Genomic DNA, 21,399 nt, shown 5'->3' with positions numbered 1-21,399 from the left:
AGCGACCAGGCGCTTCTGGGAGAGAGGACCTTGTTAGAGGTCGCCCGAGCTTTCGCCTGTTCGCAGCCGAGCGGGGAGAGCTTAAGAGTCAAGCCAGGTTTAAATTAAATTAAACTATATCAGAATAATATGATACAAGTATTTGAGTTAAATCCCTGTGAAGTCACAGTTTTTTTTTAATAGCTGAGAAGCATCAGGCAGTGGTGCGGACGGCCTGCCCCGGGTCCTAGGACTGAGAGTTGGGAAGCGGCGCGTGGGAAGCGCTGTGTGGGCTCCTGTCGCGGGGCTTCGTGGTCTTATCTGTTTTGCGAGGTGAGGCGCTGCCGTGGAGCGAGTTTCCACGGGCGGGGATGTTTCCTAGGGCCTCCGCTGTAGGTCTGGGGACGAATGTGGTGAGAAGAGGAGAGTGTGGGGAGGGCTTCCTGAAGCCGAAGATTTCGCCCCTTTAGGCGTTCCAGCGGCTCCGGCGCCTGGGGCTGGGGGTCTGCGGGGAGGCCCCAACCAGGAAGCAGCAGGACTGCTTTCCTGAAAACGTTACGGGCAGGGGAGGTACGCCAGATAGTACTGCTAGGGGCAGGGGAGTCCGCTGGAGAGCGCAGGAGCGGCGGGCGAAGATTAGCCTAACTTTGAGGCCCGCCCTGTGCCCAGGAGGGTCGTCAAGTCTGCTTTCTGGAACACTGAGGTAGCACTGCCCCACAGGTGACTCGGTTATTTGAATTTATCTCAGCACTTTGCCACAGTTAATCATTGTATGTGCTGTCGAGTGACTTCCCTACACCCCCTCCGCAGGCTGATGGGAACTAGGAAATGTTTGGCTTTACTCCCTTCTCTTTTAGTATAAAGGATGCCTGAATTTTAACTCGGGCAAGATGGTGCTTTGGGACGCGAGTCCCCCATCTCAGTCTGCCGCAGCTTTCCAAACAAATTCCCTAGTCCTCGCCCCAAGAATGCATCTCTCGGTTTATTGGCCTGTCCTGTGGTGAGCAGGATGAGCTTGAACTCGGTAGCGTTAAGGCATCCATGGTGAGACATTACTGTTAAAGGGTGCAGGAAAGATCTTAGTAGGATTAAGTGTGAGGGTGGCATGGTGTGGAAGTACATGCCTCTAACAGGTCTCTTCTAAAGTCGTTAGCCTAAGGCCCTTGGACTGGCTTCCGTTGTGTGTATTTTTGTAAATAAACAGTCCCTAACTTTTATTATATAGTCAAAGGGGTACCTCCAAAATAAGATAGTTGCTGTAAAGTCTATTGGCAGAAGACAGTTTTGTTTTGGTTTTTGTGGATTTTTTTGTTTGTGTGTTTTTGCCTGACTTCATGTAGGATAAGGTGGGTCGGTTCCTCTGATGGATTGGCCAGGGCCAGGCCCAGGCCCAGTGCTCGGTTCTGAGAATACAGCTGTGCACAGGGTCCACCTGTTCCCTGCCCTCTGGAACTTGATAGAATAAGAAATGTAAACAGAATTAACTGAGCTTTGGAATGAAATACTTCCTTTTCCTCACTGGAGAGACTAATAGAGGCACCAGTGGTACATGGTGTAAGTTTTTTAAAATGTTTTTATGTGGCATAAATTTCACAAAAGCTTCAAACTAAACAAATTCACCATTAATCCATTGTACTACATACTGCAAGTAAAAAATGGGGGACCGTGTCACCTCCACTTATGTATTATTTGTGCACTTGCTATACTTCTATATATGTGTGTGTATATATGCTTATTACTAATGCGTTAAATGCCAACATTTCATTTTTCATGCTTAGACAATAGAAGCTCTGATATTTTCTTCTTTCCCTAGTGGATCTTCTATATATCACTGTGGAAATACTAGTCTAAGACACCTTGGAATCCCAGCCTGAGTTTTTTATTCTTCACCGTTCTTCCCTTGAATGATGTGTTTAAGGGTTTATAACAGTTTCTTTATACTCATGTGCTATCCAGTTGACTTGCTACAATGTTAAATAGCAAACATTTTATTGGCATTGGCATTTTATCTGATTGGCATTCTGGACATCTTTTCCTTCCACTAAGCATTAATTCACTAGACTTAAGTTTTTTGGTCAGGCTCACCTCGTAGTTAGGGATGTTGGAAAACCTCTTTGGTTGTCTTTTGTAATGACTGATTCCTGAGACACTTTAAGAAGTGTGAAATACCAAGCAGAAATGAGCCAGGAATATTGATTTTAAAATCCAACTATGTCTGTTTTCTAGCTATGGAAGAAAAAGAATGGGTCAAAAGAAATTTTTAAAAATGTCCTTCAACCTAGCTTCTTTCAAATGAATTTAAAAGGTACAACACCTAAATAAAGTATTAGTATTTACTCTGTGGATTGTGTGCTCCCCGTAAGCTCGCATTTCTCTTTTTCAGGAATAGGAGAGTGCTGTTCCACCCAGAATGGAAGTGTGTCCTTACTGTAAGAAGCCATTTAAACGATTAAAATCCCATTTGCCATACTGTAAGATGATAGGACCAGCTGTGCCTGCTGTTTGTCAGTCCAAGCCGCCTACACTCCTACGTGCTAAAAAAATCAAAGGGCCAATCAGAGACTCAGTTAAAGCAAAAGAGAAAGGGTTAGGGACAGATAGTAAGAAAAGAAATCCTGAACTGAAAGGGGACAGATCAGAACAACAGACAGTTAACTCCTCCCCACGACTAGCTGTTGGTTTGGGAAAAACAAGTAATACAAAGGCTGATAAAGACTTCAAGAATCAAATTCAACCCTCCCTCAAAATGCTAAAAAATACTGAACCGAAGATTACTTTCAAGGGAGAAACTACAGCTCAGTTTTCTGCATCAGAAAACACCACTCCTAAAAAAGAGCTTGCCGAAGATTTGTCTAAGTCAGGGGAAGGTAGAAATAACCCTGCAGAAACTGAAGCTTCTTTAGCTCTTGGCCCAATGGAACCTTCTCTGTCAAATCAAGATAGGAAATATTCTTCGGCCTTCCCTAATGATGTACAAGCCACTTCTGCTGATTTAAGATTGGACAGAGTGGATGCCCCAAGACAGAACCTTCTCATAAAATTACTAGATATGCCTCTGGGTGATGATCACAGTTCTCCCACGAATCTCAATTACGGGGTTAAAAGGGTAAGTACATCATCAAGCAGTGCGAGAGATTCCAGGGCCAGGGATCACCTCTTGGGAGTCTCTGCTAGAGACTCTGGGACTTGGGAAAAAAACACAGAATCACAAATTGCAGCTTTTAAAGTTAGCCCGTTAGGTAAAATCCAGGTCAAGGAGAACCAGGGAAAAGGACTTGACCTTGGAGCAGAGGCATGTGGGAGCCAAGGAAATGCAGAGAAAAGTGCATTTGCAACAGAAATGCATGAATGGGCTGCCAAGAGCAATGATTTAGTCATGGAGATGAAATCTCGAGGTGAAGGCCCCAATTTAGAGTTGCTCACGCCAACGAGGACAAATTGTAGTGAGCTTCTCTCTGTATCACAGTCACGTAATCAAAGTCTTGCTTCTCTGGCTATGAAATTTCTCCAAGAAGAGAAGGCAGAAGCCTTCAGCCGTAATCAAGTCCCTGCTATGAAGGCATTGACGAAGAGTGAGGAACAAGCCTCTCTGACACCCAAGTCGGGCTGTTGGCCGCTAGCATCGCACCCCAGGGGCCAGCATTCTGCACATTCAACCCATCATCACAGTTCTAAAAGCCCCTTCACAGGCCATATGGGTGCCACCGACAGAAAGACCCTGTCCAGCTCCCTGGGGCTGGAGTGGTTTCCAGAGCTCTATCCGGGTTATCTTGGGCTCGGGGTGTTGCCGGGGAAGCCTCAGCATTGGGGCACATTGGCCCAGAAGCCTGCGCTCATCAGTATCCAGGAGCAAAGCTGCTCACAAGGTAAACACGCTCTCGTTCAAGCTCATCCAAACAGCTCTGTGCCTTTTGAATCAATGAGGTCCAGAACGCCCACATTCACACTCACTTGACTTTACTCATACCTAGGCATTCTAGTGCGCTGGACTTGTAAGTGTTCTCAGAACGTGACTTCTTGCTCCCAGGGGTCAGTAATAACTGTGGTTTATCACTCTCCCTTCCCCTCCACCAAGAGGTGAAGGTTGGACTATGACAGGCTGGCCGGTGATGCTGATAACAGTTGACCTTCTACATTTGGAAGAGACATGGCCTCTTCTAGAAATTGGGTGGGTATTCAAGCTGAAGAGACTCAGAAAAAACATGAAGACTTCAGGGTCTGCCTAAACAGAACAAGCGCCGTGCCCAGATTTCAGTCAGGACCAGGTTGGGCAGAAAATAGGTCCCAGACGTGTGGTGAGATGCAGCATCTAGCAGTTTAGAGTAGCACAGAAGGGAAGAGCTGGTGGCGTTCTTGGCTTTGGGGGCAGCCTGGGATGGCAGTCGAGGCAGGTGGAAGTGGGGCCTCAGGGATGAACCGGTGAAGATCAGGAGCAGAGGGTGTGGCCAGAAAGGAGCAGAAATCCATGCCCTGGGAAAGTTAGGCCACAGAGAATAGGACCCAGGAGTAGAAGCAAAGATGGAGCCTCAAGACACGAGAAAATTAGGTAAGAAGGATGGGGGGAAAGAGGCTGGACATCAAAACTGATTGGATTGTGAGTCTGTCTCTTCCGAAGCTCCCTGGGCGCTCCTCGCTGGTGCCTCGAATGGGTTCAGCAGTGGGCAGGATGGAGGCCCGGGTAGGAGCCAAGAGTTTCCTTACGGCCCCCTCAGTGCCCTCGCTTTTTTCTGCTGAGTCTCACCTTTAGTTGTTGAACTGCTTCTCTAATTACAAGACATAGAGTGTCTCCATTTTCCTCCCCAGAAGCTTTGGATTACTTCTTTTTGTTTGGGTTTTCTAGGGGCGTGGTTAGGCGTGGTCACAGTAGCATCCATCTCTTTCTTGCCTAGAGTTCTTTGGTGCTTTCAGGTTATTTTGACAGGAGACCCAAAGCCACTCAGAATAGGCTTGTGGCAGAAAAGCTTGTATTCTCCCTTCCTAAAGGATACATTTTTCCCCTCGACTGTGTTTTGTGAATGATCACATATTCACTAAGCCCCAGTTTGGCTGTTGTGGAAAGCATTTTCTTTTGTATTTTAATTATCCCTTTCTAAACGTTTCAAAATGGACGTGTATTAAGAGGGTTGCTAGCTTAAAGCTACGTTTCCTTCAGCTGCCTTAGTGGTTAACCGGGTTTTCTACAAACAGGTCTAACATCTTCACTGACTTTACGAAGTTATAGTATCAAGTCCCTACTCCATCTTAACATAGAATTAATATACTCACACTTGCGTTGCTTTGTGGTTTTCAGGGTGCTTCACCTATCTTCTGATTTTGGCCTCACCACTCCGAGAGGTGGGCAGAGTGCTTTTCTCTCTGTTTTGCAGGTGATGAAACAGGCACAGGGGATAAGTGATTTGTCCCAAGATGGTGATGCCAGTAAGTGGTAGAGGTGCAAGTAGAACCCCGTCTCCTGAGGCCTAGTTTAAAGCTTTCACTCAGCCATGTTGTAGAAAATGCGCCACAGCTAGGCGCACAGGTGTTGTTTATATCTCTGAGCTTCTCTGTCGTTTTCAGTGGCATAAACACACAGCCCACAGCAAATCTCTAGCAAGTAGAAGGGCTTCTTTGTATTCCGTCCTACCCTCTGTAGTGCGAAGGTGAGTTCATTTTAGTGGGAAGAGGGGGGGAACTAGTAATGTTTATCAGGTGATGGCGGTTTCTGGTCATTGTGCGAGATGCCTGATGTAATCATCTCCTTTAATCCTCCTGACAGTTATGAGGGGCTGTCACTGCCAAAGATTGCCCTCTGTCGTGGGCGAGGAGTCTGAGCCTCAGAGGGCTCAGTGACTTGCCCACGTTCACCAGTAAGCGGCAGTCGGGATTCAAACCCAGGTCCATCTGGCTTGTACATCCATATGGTCTTTAAACTCAGCCTCAGGCTTACTTTAGGGCACTTAGTGGTCATGTCACGGTTGATGTAGGTTATTAGTAACACTCCCTTGCATAGGCCCCAAGATTACAGTAACAATAAGGTAAGAGATAACAGTAACCCATGTCACCAAATCACTCGGCTTGTGAAATTGAATATGGGGGGAAAATGCAAGTTTTCCTTTAATAGTAAGTTCTTCCAGAATAGTGGCTAGAAACGATTTTGTTCTCTTTTATTGGTCACAGTTTGTAATGTGTGATTAGTTTGGGTTCCTGTATCAGGGAATGTGTAGCCATCACTGTGCCTCTAGTTCTGTTGTAAACCGAAAATCTTGGAAGTTGGCGCCAACCATTAACGGTCAGACTGTGATGCTGCTACCAAATGAACAGGAGACACTAGAAGAGACCCTAGGATCTCAGTTAAGGTCAAGACCTGATTCCTCAGTTGGCCAGGGACTTCAGGGCCATCAAATCTACAAGGATAAAAAAGTAGTGTGGCTCCTCAGCTTTGTACCTTCACCTGGCAATGACTGTCCCCAGTGACTGCAGGGTCAGACTGACCTCCCATGCAATCATTGCAGAAGAGCTTGGGCTATACGTGCCCTTACTCAGGCAAAACCTTTGATGGGCCACTCCTCTTCTATCTCAGGAAACCAACTCATCCCTTTGATGCTTAAAGGCAGAACCAGTGAGCTAAGAGTTACTGAGTTAACTATATATCAGGTGTGATACCTGCATGTTTACCTAAGTTATCTTAAGGAATCTTATACCGGTTCTGGGAGATGGGTATTATCCCCTTTTACAGATGAGGAAACTGAGTTTCAGAGAGGATGAGTAACTTGCCCAGTATCCAGTTTCTAACGTTATCTGATGGTCTTTGCCACGGTTTTCTGGGCAGTGTTTCTTGCACCGAACCGTTGGGCTCCAGGATGTCGTCAGTTTTCTTTGCTGCACGGGGAAATACAGCTAGTCCTCGTACATCAGGTACCTGAGTAAACTTAGGTGAGGTGATTCTACCAGCTGCAAAGGCACCTAGGGCCTTCATTTTGATGAAACAAGGTAGGACCAGAAGCTCTCATGGTTGATGAAAAATGGCTATGTTTTGAGGACCTAGGCTAGGAAATCCCAGGGCAGACTGATGGTTCTGAGGATGCCACCGAGTTGGGCTGCAGTAAATCAGGAGTCGGGATCAGGCTCGTGGAATTCGGCAGCACTAGGAGCAAATGTCCTGAGCTTCAGGGAGGAAGATTCTCATGGACCTGACGGCCGGGAGGAGCAGTTTTCCTGGCCTGAGAGAAAGTAGAGTTTAGAAGTTCAAGATTTAAATCTCAGGAGACTCAACAAGTACCAGGGTCTGAGAGTTCTCAGCAATAGAAGACTTCGTTCAAAGGAAACCTCTCAGGGTCCCAGTCGCCTTGAGAGCATTCAGCTGGGAGGGCTGCCTGGGCCTTTACAGAATTCAGGTGCCTTGGCTTTGGGGCTGAAAGTGTAAGAGATCTAGGTCCTTGGTTCCCAAATCTGGACAGTTAACAGTTTCACGTGGCCATTTTTTTTTTTTTTTAAGAGTAAAGATTGCTAGGCATCGTCCCCAGAGATTGATTCGGAAGCGAGGCCTCAGAACCGTATTTTCAGACGTTTCCTCGGTGTCACCGAGGGTCAGCCAAGTTTGAGAACCGCTCCTGGAGGTGATGGCCCTGGCGCAGGTGCCTCAGACCCAGCAGTGGGCTGTTCTCAAATTGTGGCAGGGGAGAAGGTGGTTTGGAAGAAAAAAAACTTTGTGTAATTACAAAAAGCAAAATGTGGCTGATGGGGTTACCAGAAGGTCAAGTGAGAAAACTTTATAGGTCATGGGTTTTTAAAGGCCAAGAAACAACTAAATAAAGGCTGTTCTTTAACCTGCAACCAGGATTTCCATCAGTAGGGTATCCGTGTGAGGTGGGGTTGGTTTGTTTTGTTTTTTAATTTATTTATTTATTTATTTATTGGCTGTGTTGGGTCATTGTTGCTGCATGCAGGCTTCTCATTGCGATGGCTTCTCTTGTTGTGGAACACGGGCTCTAGGCACGCGGGCTTACTAGTTGTGGCTCCCAGACTCTAGAGCACAGGCTCAGTAGTTGTGGCACACGGGCTTAGCTGCTCCGCAGCCTGTGGGATCCTCCTGGACCAGGGCTCGAACCCATGTCCCCTGTATTGGCAGGAGGATTCTTTTGTGTGTGTGTGTGTGTGTGTGTGTGTGTGTGGTATGCGGGCCTCTCACTGCTGTGGCCTCTCCCGTTGCGGAGCACAGGCTCCAGACGCACAGGCTCAGCGGCCATGGCTCACGGGCCCAGCCGCTCCGCGGCACGTGGGATCCTCCCGGACCGGGGCACGAACCCGCGTCTCCTGCATCGGCAGGCAGATTCTCACCCACTGCGCCACCAGGGAAGCCCGGCAGGAGGATTCTTAACCGCTGCACCACCAGGGAAGCCCTTGGGTAGTGTTTTTACATCCACAGCAACTTTTACCGCACCTGCTAAACCCATTGTAAATATTTGCTTAATTTACCCTTTATCCTAATGAACCAAACCAAGACCAGAGAACCAGCAATAGTAGAGATTCCCTGCCTGTCACCAAACATGGAAAATAACAGGGGCAGGGAAAATGTACATACATAGCCGAAACCCTCCTTTCTGTTCTACTTTATAGTTACTCATGTATTGGACGTAAATAAGAAGTGTGCTGGTCAGCAGTAGGGCTGGGCTGATAGAGCTGGCTTGTCGACTGTTGTGGTGACAAGTAGCAGTAATTAACGTGACAGTAGAAAGTCATGGTTTTTGCTAATAAGATGTTTAGCAGATGAGAGGAAGTATAAATGATTCATTAAGTGTGTACCCCTGGATCATCTGGGCATTGTATTCATCGCATTGGAAATGGATTAGGTCCTGATCCCCAGGTCCCTTAGTCTGTTGAGGAACCTTTTCTTGAAGTGGAATAGACGACTTTGACCTTCAGTGGTTACCAGTTAGCTGCAGCCCAAGGCAGACATTAATCCACCTATTTAGAATATACCTTTCCTGCAGCCTCGCCCTGGGAACGTTGGGCAGTGAGTGTTGGGGAAGAGGATGGATTATCACAGTGACTGTTTGGAACCCTAGTTCCTTTGTTGGAAAGAAGTTCGATGGCGGTAAGAAGTTCGGAAGCCCCGGCCAGGCTCACAACCTCCAGCTTCTCTCTAAGGAGGCTCTTGGGAGCTGTCCAAACAGGTGAGGCTGGAATCACGACTGCTGGGCTCCGTTGCTGGTTCCAGGCATTTGGTGAACTTTCTCTTCCTTTAGCCATGGCTGTTACAGCAGGCTCGAGAAAGAGAAGAGGACAACCTTACTACTTGTCTTACTACTCTCCTGCTTGGCTGTTTTCATCCAGGAGTCTGATGTAATTAAAAGCACCGAAGCTAATAATAGCAACTGCCATTTATTGAGCAGCTTTCATTTTTTCCGTACTTACCCCTGCCTCTCTCTGCCACCTGCCCGTCTCTGCCTTCCCCACGTGGATTGTCCCCAAGCCAGGAAGGCTCAACCTCAAGTAAACCAGCTGTATTCACCTCCTCTCCACGAACGATTTTAACCAGAGTCCCCAAAATAAGAGTGACTAATTTAAATGTATTAAAATTGAGGTCTTTTGGTTTTAGCCTTTTCCGTCACATGCGCACGCAATATAGTGGTATGTAAATTCTTTGCAATTCCTTTGCCTAAGCTAACCAGGTAACTTGAGTCCCTCACAGATAGGGCCCCTAGGGGCCTTTCTCTCTAACAGTGAGACCTGCTTCTCTTTAACAGGCTGGATCAGGTGTCGGACCACCGTGAAGAGCAGAGGAGTTGGTGGCATCATGGTGCTCTTCACAGGGTGCTTCGTCCTGTGTTGTAGCTGGAGCTTCAAGCAACTGAGTAAGCCTTTCTCTATTGTTAGCCTGAATTACAGATCACATCCCATTATAGGCACCTCCAAGGGATTTTCCGAACTGCTTTTTTGTTTTTCAGTTTTGTATTATCTGACATGCCCTAGAGAATGAGCTGTTGCCTGAGAGGTTTTCTTTGGAGGTTTTTTTTATTGGAGGTTTTGGTTATAGTGGCCTTTATAAGATTTGACTAGAATTTACATAACTGCTGTTATGCTCCATTTAAGATTGTCACTGGAGATCTGGTGAGCTTTGTGTTTTCTCCTTAAAGCTATTTGCCTGTTAGAAGATCAGGGCTCTTCTCCAAGGTGACTTTTTAATTCCTATGTAAGAGCTTCCTTTTAGGATTGAAACCAAATAGCTTTATACCCCAAAAGAGAGGAGGAGTAGCAAAATACAGCTGTCACTCATCAGTGTTTCTTAAGGCTTAGAGCTGTTTTATTTACTCCACTTTTAACATTAAAAGCACAACACCTTTCTAGTGACGCGTTTCAGCTTGCTCCAAATCTTATCAGAAGGAAAATGCCTAGATTTCATTGCTCTTTTAGTTCCAGATCACTTTTGCTCATTTTTTAAAGTATTGTTTTATAAAAGAAAAAAAAAAAAACAGAAAAAGCCCAGTATTCTTCCACAATTTAAAAACAAACAAAAAAAAACCCAGACGCTTTCAGATGAAAATTTACAGTGTAAAAGTGTAAGATAATCATTAACTCTGGAGGCCAGTAGAATTCACAAGCTTCTAAAATATCAGATTTGACTCGAACTGGATTTGTTGGCTAATTCAGTACCAGTACATAGGGCGCAGGTCAAGCAGCGGGAATGTGTCTGCACCAAACTCTTGCATCCTGACTAGCAGGGCATAGCTGCTGGCCCTTGTCTAATATGCATGGCCATCGGTGAGAAAGAGGAATTCCTTTCTGATCATCCCCACGTAAACGGAGATGCCTAAAATCCCAAGTCATTTCTTTCACAGGGAAAAAGCCTTCCCTGAAAGTTTTACCTGCCTGAAGGAGACCATTTAGGTGTGAGACAGAAACTTCTCATTGTGCTTAAGACTTTACTTCTAAATTTATAAAACAAAAATATAACAGAATGATCTGTAGAGTCAAGACATAGAAACAGTCAACAGAATGGCCTCTTAGATCCTTATGTGTATCTTTATCCTAAGAGCTGTAGCGCTGGTGTAAGTAGCATTGACCTAGACACCACGTAAGAAAGCTTTGGCGCTCCAAGGCAGGGACGGTGGAGATGGCTGCAGTGTGAATTTAACAATGGAAACTTGTACTGGGGGCAGGGGAGAGCGTGAAAAGAATAAAATTATTGGAATCTAACAATTCTGTAGGAAGCCAGTTTTATAATGTGGACAGATCTGGTTCTGTCTGGATATTTCTTTTGGCTTGTTTTCAGAAGTGACAAAGTTACTGAGAAAAACTTCAGTTTGTTTAATCATAAAGGCTGATGTTATTCAAGGAGACAAGAAGATGGCAGAGTTTGTCATTAAAATTTTTTAATAGCTATTTCCTAATAGCTCATATCTCAATTTTAAATCTTTCTCTCTAAAATTATTCTCTATATCTTGGCATTTTACTATTCATCTCTACTAGATACTCGGCTACATGTACACTGGTACAGAATAGTATCTGAAGTGGCAGGAAATCAGCACACATCAGACCCTTCCCCTTGGGAATGGTTAGGCTCTTTTGGGTCCTTGACCAGATCTTGGCAGGCATCAGAAACATAAAAGCAGAGGGTGGGTTCAGAGTTGCAGGTGAGCCTCTGAAAAATCCTTGGCAGGTTATTTTTTAATCTGATTAAAGCAGCACACTAAACAGAAGGCTAAGTCACCTTTTCCACATCTTCAGTGAGTATGACAGTGAGCAGATGGTCTCTGCCTATCATCTCTTCTTGGAAGCTTTTCAGAACTCCACCCCCATCCCTTCCCAAGACTTTCAGTGTCATACTCAAATACTCCCCCCACTTTGTTAGGGTTGTTTTTGGCTGGTGGGGTTTTTATGTCTCTTTCCTCATCAAAATATTCCATGTTTTTCTGATTTTCTGCTTTGGCCCCTAGGGAATAACTTGGATCCTTATAAAGGCTTCAAGGAAATGTAATGTAGATCTCACAGAGGGATAACGGTTTTCAACCTCTTTTCCAACATCAGAGGTTGATTACATATCAGCGATATGGCCCTATCAATCAATTGATGGGTCTGTCTGTATCTTCCCTTTGCTTGTGATATCCTTGGGCCAAAATGCATGTGTTCAGTCCCTCTTTTGTCCCAGCTTCTTCAAAACTATGAAAAAGCAGGTGTGCTGTTCTAAGGGCAGCATTCATGTATTTGCACACCTCTTCCTTCTCTCTTCCCAGAACTTGATGCTGGCTTATCTTCTGCTGTATCTCCCTTTTCTGTTCTTCAGTCCCCCGTCCCCCCGCTCTCTAATTATCCCCAGTGGGAGTAATTTAATTCTGCATCAAATTCTCATGGTTAAGGAAAAGGTGTGCTAGAATTCTCCATAAGGAAAAATTCACGGTTGAGGAAGAGTATACTAGAGGTAGTTATTTTAGTTTAATGTGACAGAATTTTCAGAACTCCAAAAACAGTATCTTGCCCTTGGGAAAGGCTTTGTGGCCTTTCTTTGTAAGTGCCCTGTAAGAGACACGGTCAGGGAGGGGTCTCCCTGCACCCGCCCATTTGCCTTACCCTAGATCAGAAATGCTCAGGGTACAAAGGTAGGTGAGAATGACCTCTCAGCTGTGTCCTCTTCCCCAATCCCCTTGAGCCCAGGGGTCAGCAGACCACGACAGCCCACACGCAAGCCAGCAGGTGGCCTGTTTCTGTAAGTAGTCTCCGTGGGACACAGCCCTGCGCCCTTGGTTAGGTGGCGGCTGCGGCCGCTTCCACGCCGCAGTGGCGGAGTTGGGTTGTCGCAGCAGAGAGCGTAGACCCCGCAAAGCTGAAAATGGCTACTCTCCGGCCCTTTACAGAAAGCGTGCCAAGCCCTGCCCCAGATGGACAGGACGCCTCACGGGCTCCTGTGTTGGAGGGATGAAGAGGACTGGGGATCTCCGCTTTGAAGCATTGGTTAGGACACGCGTTTCAGGAGGAGAGGCCTTTCTGGATTCAGTACCTAAGCGCCTGAGTGTTGCCCCCTCAGCTCCCCATAGCATGTGAGTGCGGCGGCGGCGGCGGCGGCGGCAGCGGCGGCAGCAAGAGTGAGCTCACAGCCCCCCGAGGTTGTCATCCGGATCAGTTTTGTCCCCCTGCCGTGAGTAAACGAGCGCCGCTTGTTGGAATCAGAACGCTGAAACATCATGGAAGGGTTTAACTCCGTTAGATCACAACAAATACTTTACATCTCTAAAAATGAGCTCCTTGATGAGAAAAACGAACTACTTAATGACCCATCAGTCCTGAAGGGTTATCTGCTGCTTATTGCCCGCTATGTTGTGTTAGTTTCAGGTGTGCAGCATGGTGATGCAGTTATACATATATATTTATATCTATCCTTTTTTGTATATGTATTCTTTTACAGACTCCTTTCTCTTATAGTTTATTGTAAAATTTCGAGTAGAGTTCCCTGTGCTACACAGTAGGTCCTTGTTGATTATCTATTTTATATGGAGTGGTGTGTATCTGTGAATCCCAACCTCCTACTTTATCCCCCCGCCCCGCCCTTCTCCCCTTTGGTAACCATAAATTTGTTTTCTACGTCTGGGGGTCTTTTTCATATATAAGTTCATTTGTATCATTTATTTTTTGTAGATTCCCCATATAAGCGATATCATATATTCGTCTTTGTCTGGCTTACTTAGTATGATCATCTCCTGAGTCCATCCACATTGCTGCAAGTGGCATTATTTCATTCTTTTTAATGGCTGAGTAATATTCCATTGTATATATGTACCACATCTTCTTTATCCATTCCTCTGTCAGTGGATATTTAGGTTGCTTCCGTGTGCTGACTATTGTAAATAGTGCTTCTGTGAACATTGGGGTGCATGTATCTTTTCGAATCATGGTTTTCTCCAGATATATGCCCAGGAGTTGGGATTGTAGGATCATATGGTAGCTCTATTTTTAGTTTTTTTAAGGAACCTCCATACTGTTCTCCATAGTGGCTGTACCAATTTACATTCCCACCAACAGTGCAAGAGGGTTCCCTTTTCTCCACACCCTCTCTAGCATTTATTTATTTATTTTTTAATCAACACCTTAATAGATTCACAATTACTTGATCAGTACTGATCCCTTTTTTTTTTTTTTTTTTTTTTTTTTTGGCTGCATCAGGTCTTAGTTGCGGCATGGGGATCTTTCATTGCAGTGTGTGGGCTTCTCTCTAGTTGTGATGCACGGGCTCTAGAGCACGTGGGCTTAGCTGCCCCATGGCATGTGGGATATTAGTTTCCCAATCAGGGATCTAACCTGGGCCCCCTGCAGTGGAAGCATGGAGTGCTAACCACTGGACCTCCATGGAATTCCCTCTAGCATTTATTATTTGTAGACTTTAATGATGGCCATTCTGACCAGTGTGAGGTGATACCTCATTGTAGTTTCGATTTGCATTTCTCTAATAATTAGCCATGTTGAGCATTTTTCATGTGCCTTTAACCATCTGTGTATGTCTTCTTTGGAGAAATGTCCGTTTAGATCTTCTGCCCATTTTTTGATTGGGTTATTTTGTGGATATTGAGCTGTTTGTATATTTTGGAGATTAATCCCTTGTTGGTTGCATCATTTGCAAATATTTTCTCCCATTCTGTAGGTTGTCTTTTTGTTTATGGTTTCCTTTGCTATGCAAAAACTTTTAAGTTTAATTAGGTCCCATTTGTTTATATTTTCATTATTCTGTAAGACAGATCCAAAAAGACACTGCTGCAATTTATGTCAAAGAGTGTTCTGCCTATGTTTTCCTCTAGGAGTTTTATAGTATCCAGTTTTACACTTAGGTCTTTAATCTATTTTGAGTTTATTTTTGTGTGTGGTATTAGAGAGTGTTCTAATTTCATTCTTTTATATGTAGCTGTCCAGTTTTCCCAGCACCACTTACTGAAGAGATTTTCTCCATTGTATATTCTTGCCTCCTTTGTCATAGATTAATTGACCATGGGTGCGTGGGTTTATTTCTGGGCTTTCTGTCATATTCCATTGATCTTTCTGCTTTTGTGCCAGTACCATACTGTTTTGATGACTATAGCTTTATAGTATAGTCTGAAGTCAGGGAAGCTGATTCCTCCAACTCTGTTCTTCTTTCTCAAAATTGCTTTCACTCTTCAGTGCTTTGGCTATTTGGGGTCTTTTGTGTTTCCATATAAATTTTAAAATTTTTTGTTCTAGCTCTGCAAAAAATGTCACTGGTAATTTGATAGGGATTGCATTGAATCTGTAGATTGCCTTGGGTAGTATAGTCATTTTGACAATATTGATTCTTCCAATATAAGAACATGGTATATATTTCCATCAGTTTGTGTCATCTTTGATTTCTTTCATCAGTGTCTTTCAGTTTTCAGAGTACAGATTTTTTCCTTTCCTAGGTAGGTTTATCCCTAGGTATTTTATTAGGTTGGCCAGAAAGTTCGTTTGGGTTTTTCCGTAACATCTTACTGAACTTTCTGGCCAACCCAATACTATTTTTGATATGATGGTAAATGTGATTGTTCCCTTTATTTCTCTTTCTGATCTTTCATCGTTAGAGTTTAGAAATGCAGATTTCTGTGTATTAATTTTGTATCCTGCAAGTTTACCAAATTCATTCATGAGCTCTAGCAGTTTTTTGTTAGAGTCTTTAGGATTTTCTGTGTATAGTGTCATGTCATCTGCAAACAGTGACAGTTTTACTTCTTTTCCAAATTGGATTCCTTTTAATTCTTTTTCTACTCTGATTGCAGTGGCTAGTACTTTCAAAACTGTTTTGAATGAAAGTGGCAAGAGTGGATATCCTTCCCTTGTTGCTGATCTTAGAGGAAATGCTTTCAGCTTTTCGCCATTGAGTGTGCTGTTAGCTGTGTGTTTGTCATATATGGCCTTTAGTATCTTGAAGTAGGTTCCCTCTTTGCCCATTTTCTGGAGTTTTTATTGTAAATGGATGTTGCATTTTATCAAAAGCTATTTCTGTGTCTATTGGGATGATCATATGGATTTTATTCTTCAATTTGTTAATGTGATGTATTAACACTGATTGATTTGCAGATATTGAAAAATCCTTGTATCCCTGGGATAAATGCCACTTGATCATGGTGTATGATCCTTTTAATGTACTGTTGGATTCAATTTGCTAGTACTTTGTTGAGAATTTTTACGTCTGTGTTCATCAGTGATATTGGCGTGTAATTTTCTTTTTTTGTGGTATCTTAGTCTGGTGTTAGTATCAGGGTGATTGTGGCCTCATAGAATGAGTTTGGAAGTGTTCGTTCCTCTGCAATTTTTTGGAATAGTTTCAGAAGGATGGGTGTTAACTCTTCTCTAAGTGTTCAATAGAATAGGCCTGTGAAGCCATCTGGTCCTGGACTTTTATTTTGGGGGAGTTTTTAAATCACAGATTCAATTTCAGTACTTATAATTGGCCTGTTCATATTTTGTTTCTTCTTGGTATAGTCTTGGGAGATTGTACCTTTCTAAGAATTTGTCCATTTCTTCTAGGTTGTCTTTTTTTTTTTTTTTTTTTTTTTTTGCGGTACGCGGGCGTCTCACTGTTGTGGCCTCTCCCGTTGCGGAGCACAGGCTCCGGATGCGCAGGCTCAGCAGCCATGGCTCATGGGCCTAGCCGCTCCGCAGCATGTGGGATCTTCCCGGACCAGGGCACGAACCCGTGTCCCCTGCATCAGCAGGCAGACTCTCACCCTCTGTGCCATCAGGGAAACCCTAGGTTGTCCATTTTATTGGCATAGAGTTGCTTGTAGTGGTCTCTCACGTCGGTTGTAACTTCTCCTTTTTCATTTTTTAATTTTTTTGGTTTGGGCCCGATCCCTTTTTTTCTTATGAGTTTGGCTAAAGGTTTAACAATTTTGTTTATCTTTTCAAAGAACCAGCTTTTAGTTTCATTGACCTTTTTTATTGTTTTATTAGTCTATTTCTTCCATGACCTTTATGATTTCTTTCCTTCTACCTAATTTGTATGTTGTTTGTCCTTTAGTTGCTTTAGGTGTAAGGTTAGGTTGTTTGAGATTTTTCTTGTTTCCTGAGGTAAGCTTGTATCACCATAAACTTCCCTGTTAGGACTGCTTTTGCTGCATCCTGTAAGTTTTGGATCCTTGTGTTTTAGGTTTCATTTGTCTCTAGGTGTTTTTTGATTTCCTTGGTGATCCATTGGTTGTTTAAAAGCATATTGTTTAGCCTCCATGTGTTTGTTTCCCACCTAGAGAAGTTTCTTTAGCATTTGTTGTAAAGTTGGTTTGGTGGTACCAGTTCTTAAGCTGTTGCTTTCTCCGTCGAATCTGAATGAGAGCCTTGCTGGGCAGAGTCATCTTGGCTGTAGGTTTTCCCCTTTCGTCACTTTATATCGTGCCACTCCCTTCTGGCCTGCAGAGTTTCTGCTGAAAAATCAGCTGATGACCTTATGGGAATTTCCTTGTTGCTTTTAATGTTTTCTCTTAATCTTTAATTTTTGTCATTTTTATTACTGTGTGTCTCAGCATTTTCCTCCTTTGGTTAATCCTGTTTGGGGCTCTCTGCGCTTCCTGGGCTTGGGTGACTGTTTCCTTTCCCATGTTAGGGAAGTTTCCTGCTATTATCTCTTCAAATCTTTTCTCAGACACTTTCTTTCTTCTTCTTCTGGGACCCCTATAATGTGAATGTTGGTGCATTTGATGTTGTCCCAGAGGTCTCTTCAACTGTCCTCGTTTCTTTTCATTCTTTATTCTGTTACACAGCAGTGATCTCCACCATTCTGTCTTCCAGTTCACTTATTCATTCTTCTGCCTCATTTATTCTGCTATTGATTCCTCCTAGTGTATTTTTCATTTCAGTTATTGTATTCTTCAACTCTATTTGGTTGTTCTTTCTGTTTTCTAACTCTTTCTTAAAACTTCCTGTAGCTTCTCACTCCGCATGCATTCTTTTCCCAAGTTCTTTGCCTCAGTTCGCAGGCTACAAGATTGTAGTTTTCTTGCTTCTGGTGTCTGTCCCCAGTGGGTGAGGCTGGTCTAGAGGCTTGTGCAGGCTTCCTGGTGGGAGAGGCCTGTGTCTGCCCTCTGGGTGGGGCAGGGCTGTAACACGTTGAGAGGTGTCTCTGGTCTCAGGGAGATTTTAGGCAGCCTGTCTGCTGATGGGTGGGGCTGTGTTCCCTCCGTGTTTGTTGGTTGGCCTGAGGCCTCCCAGCACTGGCGCCTGTAGGCTGTTGGGTGGGCCCAGGCATTGGTGGTAATTACCCAAGCAAGAGGGCTGCCCAGGTAGGTCTGGCCCAGGCTTCTATGAAGTCACTGCTTTCATCCTGGGTCCTGGTGCTCTGCACCCTCCAAGAGTGGAATCTCTGTTTTCCTCACTCCTGTGGGGCTCCTGCAGTCAAACCCCACTGGCTTTCGAAGCCAAATGCTCTGGAGGCTCCTCCTCCTGACGCCAGAACCCCAGGCTGGGGAGCCTGATGTGGGGCTCCAAACTCTCACTCTTCTAGGAGGAAGTCTGTGATAAAATTACTCTGCAGTCTCTGGGTCACCCACCCAGGTGGTGTGGGAATTGATTGTGTCGCAGTTGCACCCCCTCCTACCATCTCGTTGTGCTTCCTTCTTTGTCTTTGGATGTAGGATATCCTTTTTGGTAGGTTCCAGTCTTTTTTTAATCAATGTTTGTTCAGCAGTTATTTGTGATTTAGGTGTGCTCGTGAGAGGAGGTGAGCTCAAGGTCCTTTCTACTCTGCCATCTTGTCTCCAGTCTGAATGGCTTTCTCCTGCTGGGAAGCCATCAGAATAAAGTGACCAAGTTTAGCAGGGCCTTGATCTCTAATATCTCCCAGTCTGTTTCTGTTCCAAGCCAAAATAGCATTTTCAGTTGTAGGTACCAGCGTATTTAACATCACCTAAGGAGTAGTTACTCTTCAGTTCCTATTGTGGAATGTACTCAGTTGTTTTTTTTCTGGGCTTCCAGTGCGAATGTCAGTGTAAACTATCTTTGTGACCTTGAGCAAGTGACTTAACCTCTCTGTGCCTTGGTGTCCTCATCTGGTGTTTGGCAGAGATGCTTTGCAGCTGTACATGGAGAGAGATACAGCAGTCGACAGCCCCAGACCAGCTCGACCCTGACCCCAGGAATGTGCCTGTGCAGATGAGCTGAGAGTTGATTCTTAAAATGATGTGGGTGACTTTGAAAAAGCTGTCTGAGGTTTGTCCAGATTCTGGAATTATTTGATTATGTCCACAAAGTAACAGGGAAGGTTTCCCTATCTACGCATTGCTGCCATCTGAGGTAGGGGAATCCTTGAAGACCTTTTATTGAGTCTTTTAATGATTTCTTAGTAATGTTCAAAATAGTTTAAGAGAGTTAAGGTCAGCTGATAACTGATTGATTCTTTTCTTAGATTCAGATCTAAACAAACGCAGCATGATCCAGGGATATGCCTGCCTCTTGGCTCCAGTTTGCAATATTGTGAACTTGCCTTACGAGGATGCATTTGTTGTTTATACTACGACATAAGTTTGTTTGCACAGCCAGGCCCACCCATTTATGTGATCTGGCAGATTCCAGGCTTCCTGAGGAAGACTAGAGGTTCTTTTCAAAGCTGGAGTTGTCCTTGAGTGAGGCTCTGCTCCACGCAAAGCCAGTGTGCTTCAGCCAGGAGACAGGAGCTCGTGTCTCCACAAAGCCAGGAGAAAAGTCTGGAATGCTCCTAACATGCTGTTCTGTTTTAAACAGCCTCCTACATTTTGTCTCTTAAAATTGTGCTCCACATCTTCCCTGGCATTGGTGGGAGCTTCCCTGGGTAAGCAGCAGTGCTTAGATTCTGCTTCCAGGGCAGCCGCGTGCCTTCCCAGACATGGCTTCCAGCAATGTGTGTAGAAGTGCAGCCTGAGAATTCCCATCCGCCCTGCAGAAGAGTTAACAGTGCTGCCCAGGCTGCTCTCCATCCTCGAGGATTTACCGGGAAGGTTCGGTTACTGGAGGCTGGAAACATTCACAGGCACGTCTGGACACCCTGCTGTAATGCACATGGTCTGTGTGAGGTGGGGTATCTCTGCTACCTACTTGAGATTAATCCTGAGTGATAATACCTGAAATACTACCTTTTTTCTATATATATTAAAATATTCAGCTATTAAGAATAAATCATTTTATATTATCAGTAGAGTGTTTTATACTTTATGGGAAGCCCTATCTGCTGCTACTATTTCTTCTGGTCCTTTTTTTCCTGATTTACAGATTATCCAGTTACTCCCAATACCTGCTCCCCCCACCCCCGCCATGTTCGTCCTACATAGTACTGTTACCACTCTTCATAACAAAAATATTTTCAAAAAATATTCCTCTATTCTGGTTATTTGCCTCTCCCAGACACTTACCTGTGAAATGGGTAGTAGGTGTGTCCTCCGGCAAGTTATCTAACTTAATTGGAGCCTCCTTGGTCCGGACTGTAAAATGGGGATAATTACACCTACTTTGCAGAGATTTGGTCAGATTAAAAGTTTGCATCTGTTAATTCCAGCGAAGGGTCACACATAATAGCAGTGAAATAATAACAGCTTTTCTCACACCTCTTGTGGCCTCATATTACGTTCACATCCTGAACTTGAACTACAAGAGGCCCCACCACAATCCATGCCAAAATCCATCTACCACCTGGGTGCTCACTTTGTCAGCCCAGTGCCATGCAGCCTTCTTTACCTGCGGTCTCTCGTTTTATCCTCACGACCAGCCTGTGAGGCCAGAGCTGCCACCACACTCGTTTTCTAGAATGAGGGAGCAGACTCGAGGTGGTTGAGTAATTTGCCTGCATGGCTGTGTAGGGTTTGTCACATAGTAGCCCAGGGTGGAGCTGGCATTCAGACCCCCAAATCTGTCTCCGGGGCCGGCCATCCTCTTAGCCTCGGCCTCACCCTCCCGCTCCAGGCCCGATAAGGCAGCTGTCTCCATCTGCCAAAGGTAGGGAGCCTGGCCCTACCGCGCACTGTATATTGCCCCTCTTTTCTCCATTCCTCCAAAAGGCGCAGCCTTGCCTCCCTGCTCCTTTCCCCATGGATTAAGTTGCATTGGGGTTTGACTCAGTGACCTAGACCACACAGCATTCACTGATCCACGTCACTTCCTTACGTCCCCGGGATAAGCCTCACTCGTACCATCCACCTCCCTGTAATTGCTGACAGAAGGCATGCACAGAATCTCGTCTTACATTTAGGGAAGCCATATAGGGAAGCAGCTGTCATGCTAAAGAAACCACTTGATTTAATTGTCCGTTTACAGCAGCCGCTGAGGCCGTGTGCACAGGAACTGGCGGCGGCAGGACAGGAGCTGAGCAGAGAGGACAGCGACTGTTTCCCACATACTCGAGCTTTTGGTTTTACGTACGCTGTTCTCCCCCGTTTTATGAATAACTCGTTCCTGCCACACTCGGTCAGCCTCCACTCCTGCTGTATTTTCAGTAGCTCGTTCATG

At 44.8% G+C, this 21,399-nt stretch overlaps 1 protein-coding gene across 11 annotated transcripts; it reads left to right on the top strand.

The window, feature by feature from the left end:
- Positions 1 to 231: 231 nt before the first annotated feature.
- Positions 232 to 19,889, top strand: MTNAP1 (mitochondrial nucleoid associated protein 1). 11 transcript variants are annotated; one of them, XR_010838056.1, is made up of 5 exons: positions 232 to 312; positions 2,363 to 3,845; positions 8,949 to 9,131; positions 9,705 to 9,812; positions 12,810 to 14,092. XR_010838056.1 is itself a non-coding variant. In XM_067020694.1 (5 exons), exons 2-5 carry the CDS (start codon positions 2,390 to 2,392, stop codon positions 19,084 to 19,086), a joined length of 1,770 nt encoding a protein of 589 aa, XP_066876795.1. In that variant the 5' UTR covers positions 232 to 312; positions 2,363 to 2,389; the 3' UTR covers positions 19,087 to 19,889. The 11 variants fall into 11 exon arrangements, 7 of the variants coding, with proteins under 7 accessions (XP_066876795.1, XP_058904994.1, XP_066876797.1 ...); XM_067020694.1 differs by lacking the exon at positions 12,810 to 14,092 and adding an exon at positions 18,989 to 19,889 and having other exon boundaries at positions 9,024 to 9,131; XM_059049011.2 differs by having other exon boundaries at positions 9,024 to 9,131; positions 12,810 to 15,183.
- Positions 19,890 to 21,399: the final 1,510 nt, after the last annotated feature.

Source organism: Kogia breviceps, chromosome 19 (genome assembly GCF_026419965.1).
Source record: "Kogia breviceps isolate mKogBre1 chromosome 19, mKogBre1 haplotype 1, whole genome shotgun sequence".
NCBI lineage: Eukaryota > Metazoa > Chordata > Mammalia > Artiodactyla > Physeteridae > Kogia > Kogia breviceps.
The sequence above is the reverse complement of the archived record's forward strand: the minus strand, read 5'-3'. Positions and strand labels throughout refer to the sequence as shown.

Coding starts and splice junctions, on each gene's coding strand:
- MTNAP1 (XM_067020691.1), top strand. CDS start 2,390: ATGGAAGTGTGTCCTTACTGTAAGAAGCCATTTAAACGATTAAAATCC. Junction 3,846..9,023: donor GGAGCAAAGCTGCTCACAAG/GTAAACACGCTC, acceptor TTGGAACCCTAG/TTCCTTTGTTGGAAAGAAGT. Junction 9,132..9,704: donor CTTGGGAGCTGTCCAAACAG/GTGAGGCTGGAA, acceptor TCTCTTTAACAG/GCTGGATCAGGTGTCGGACC.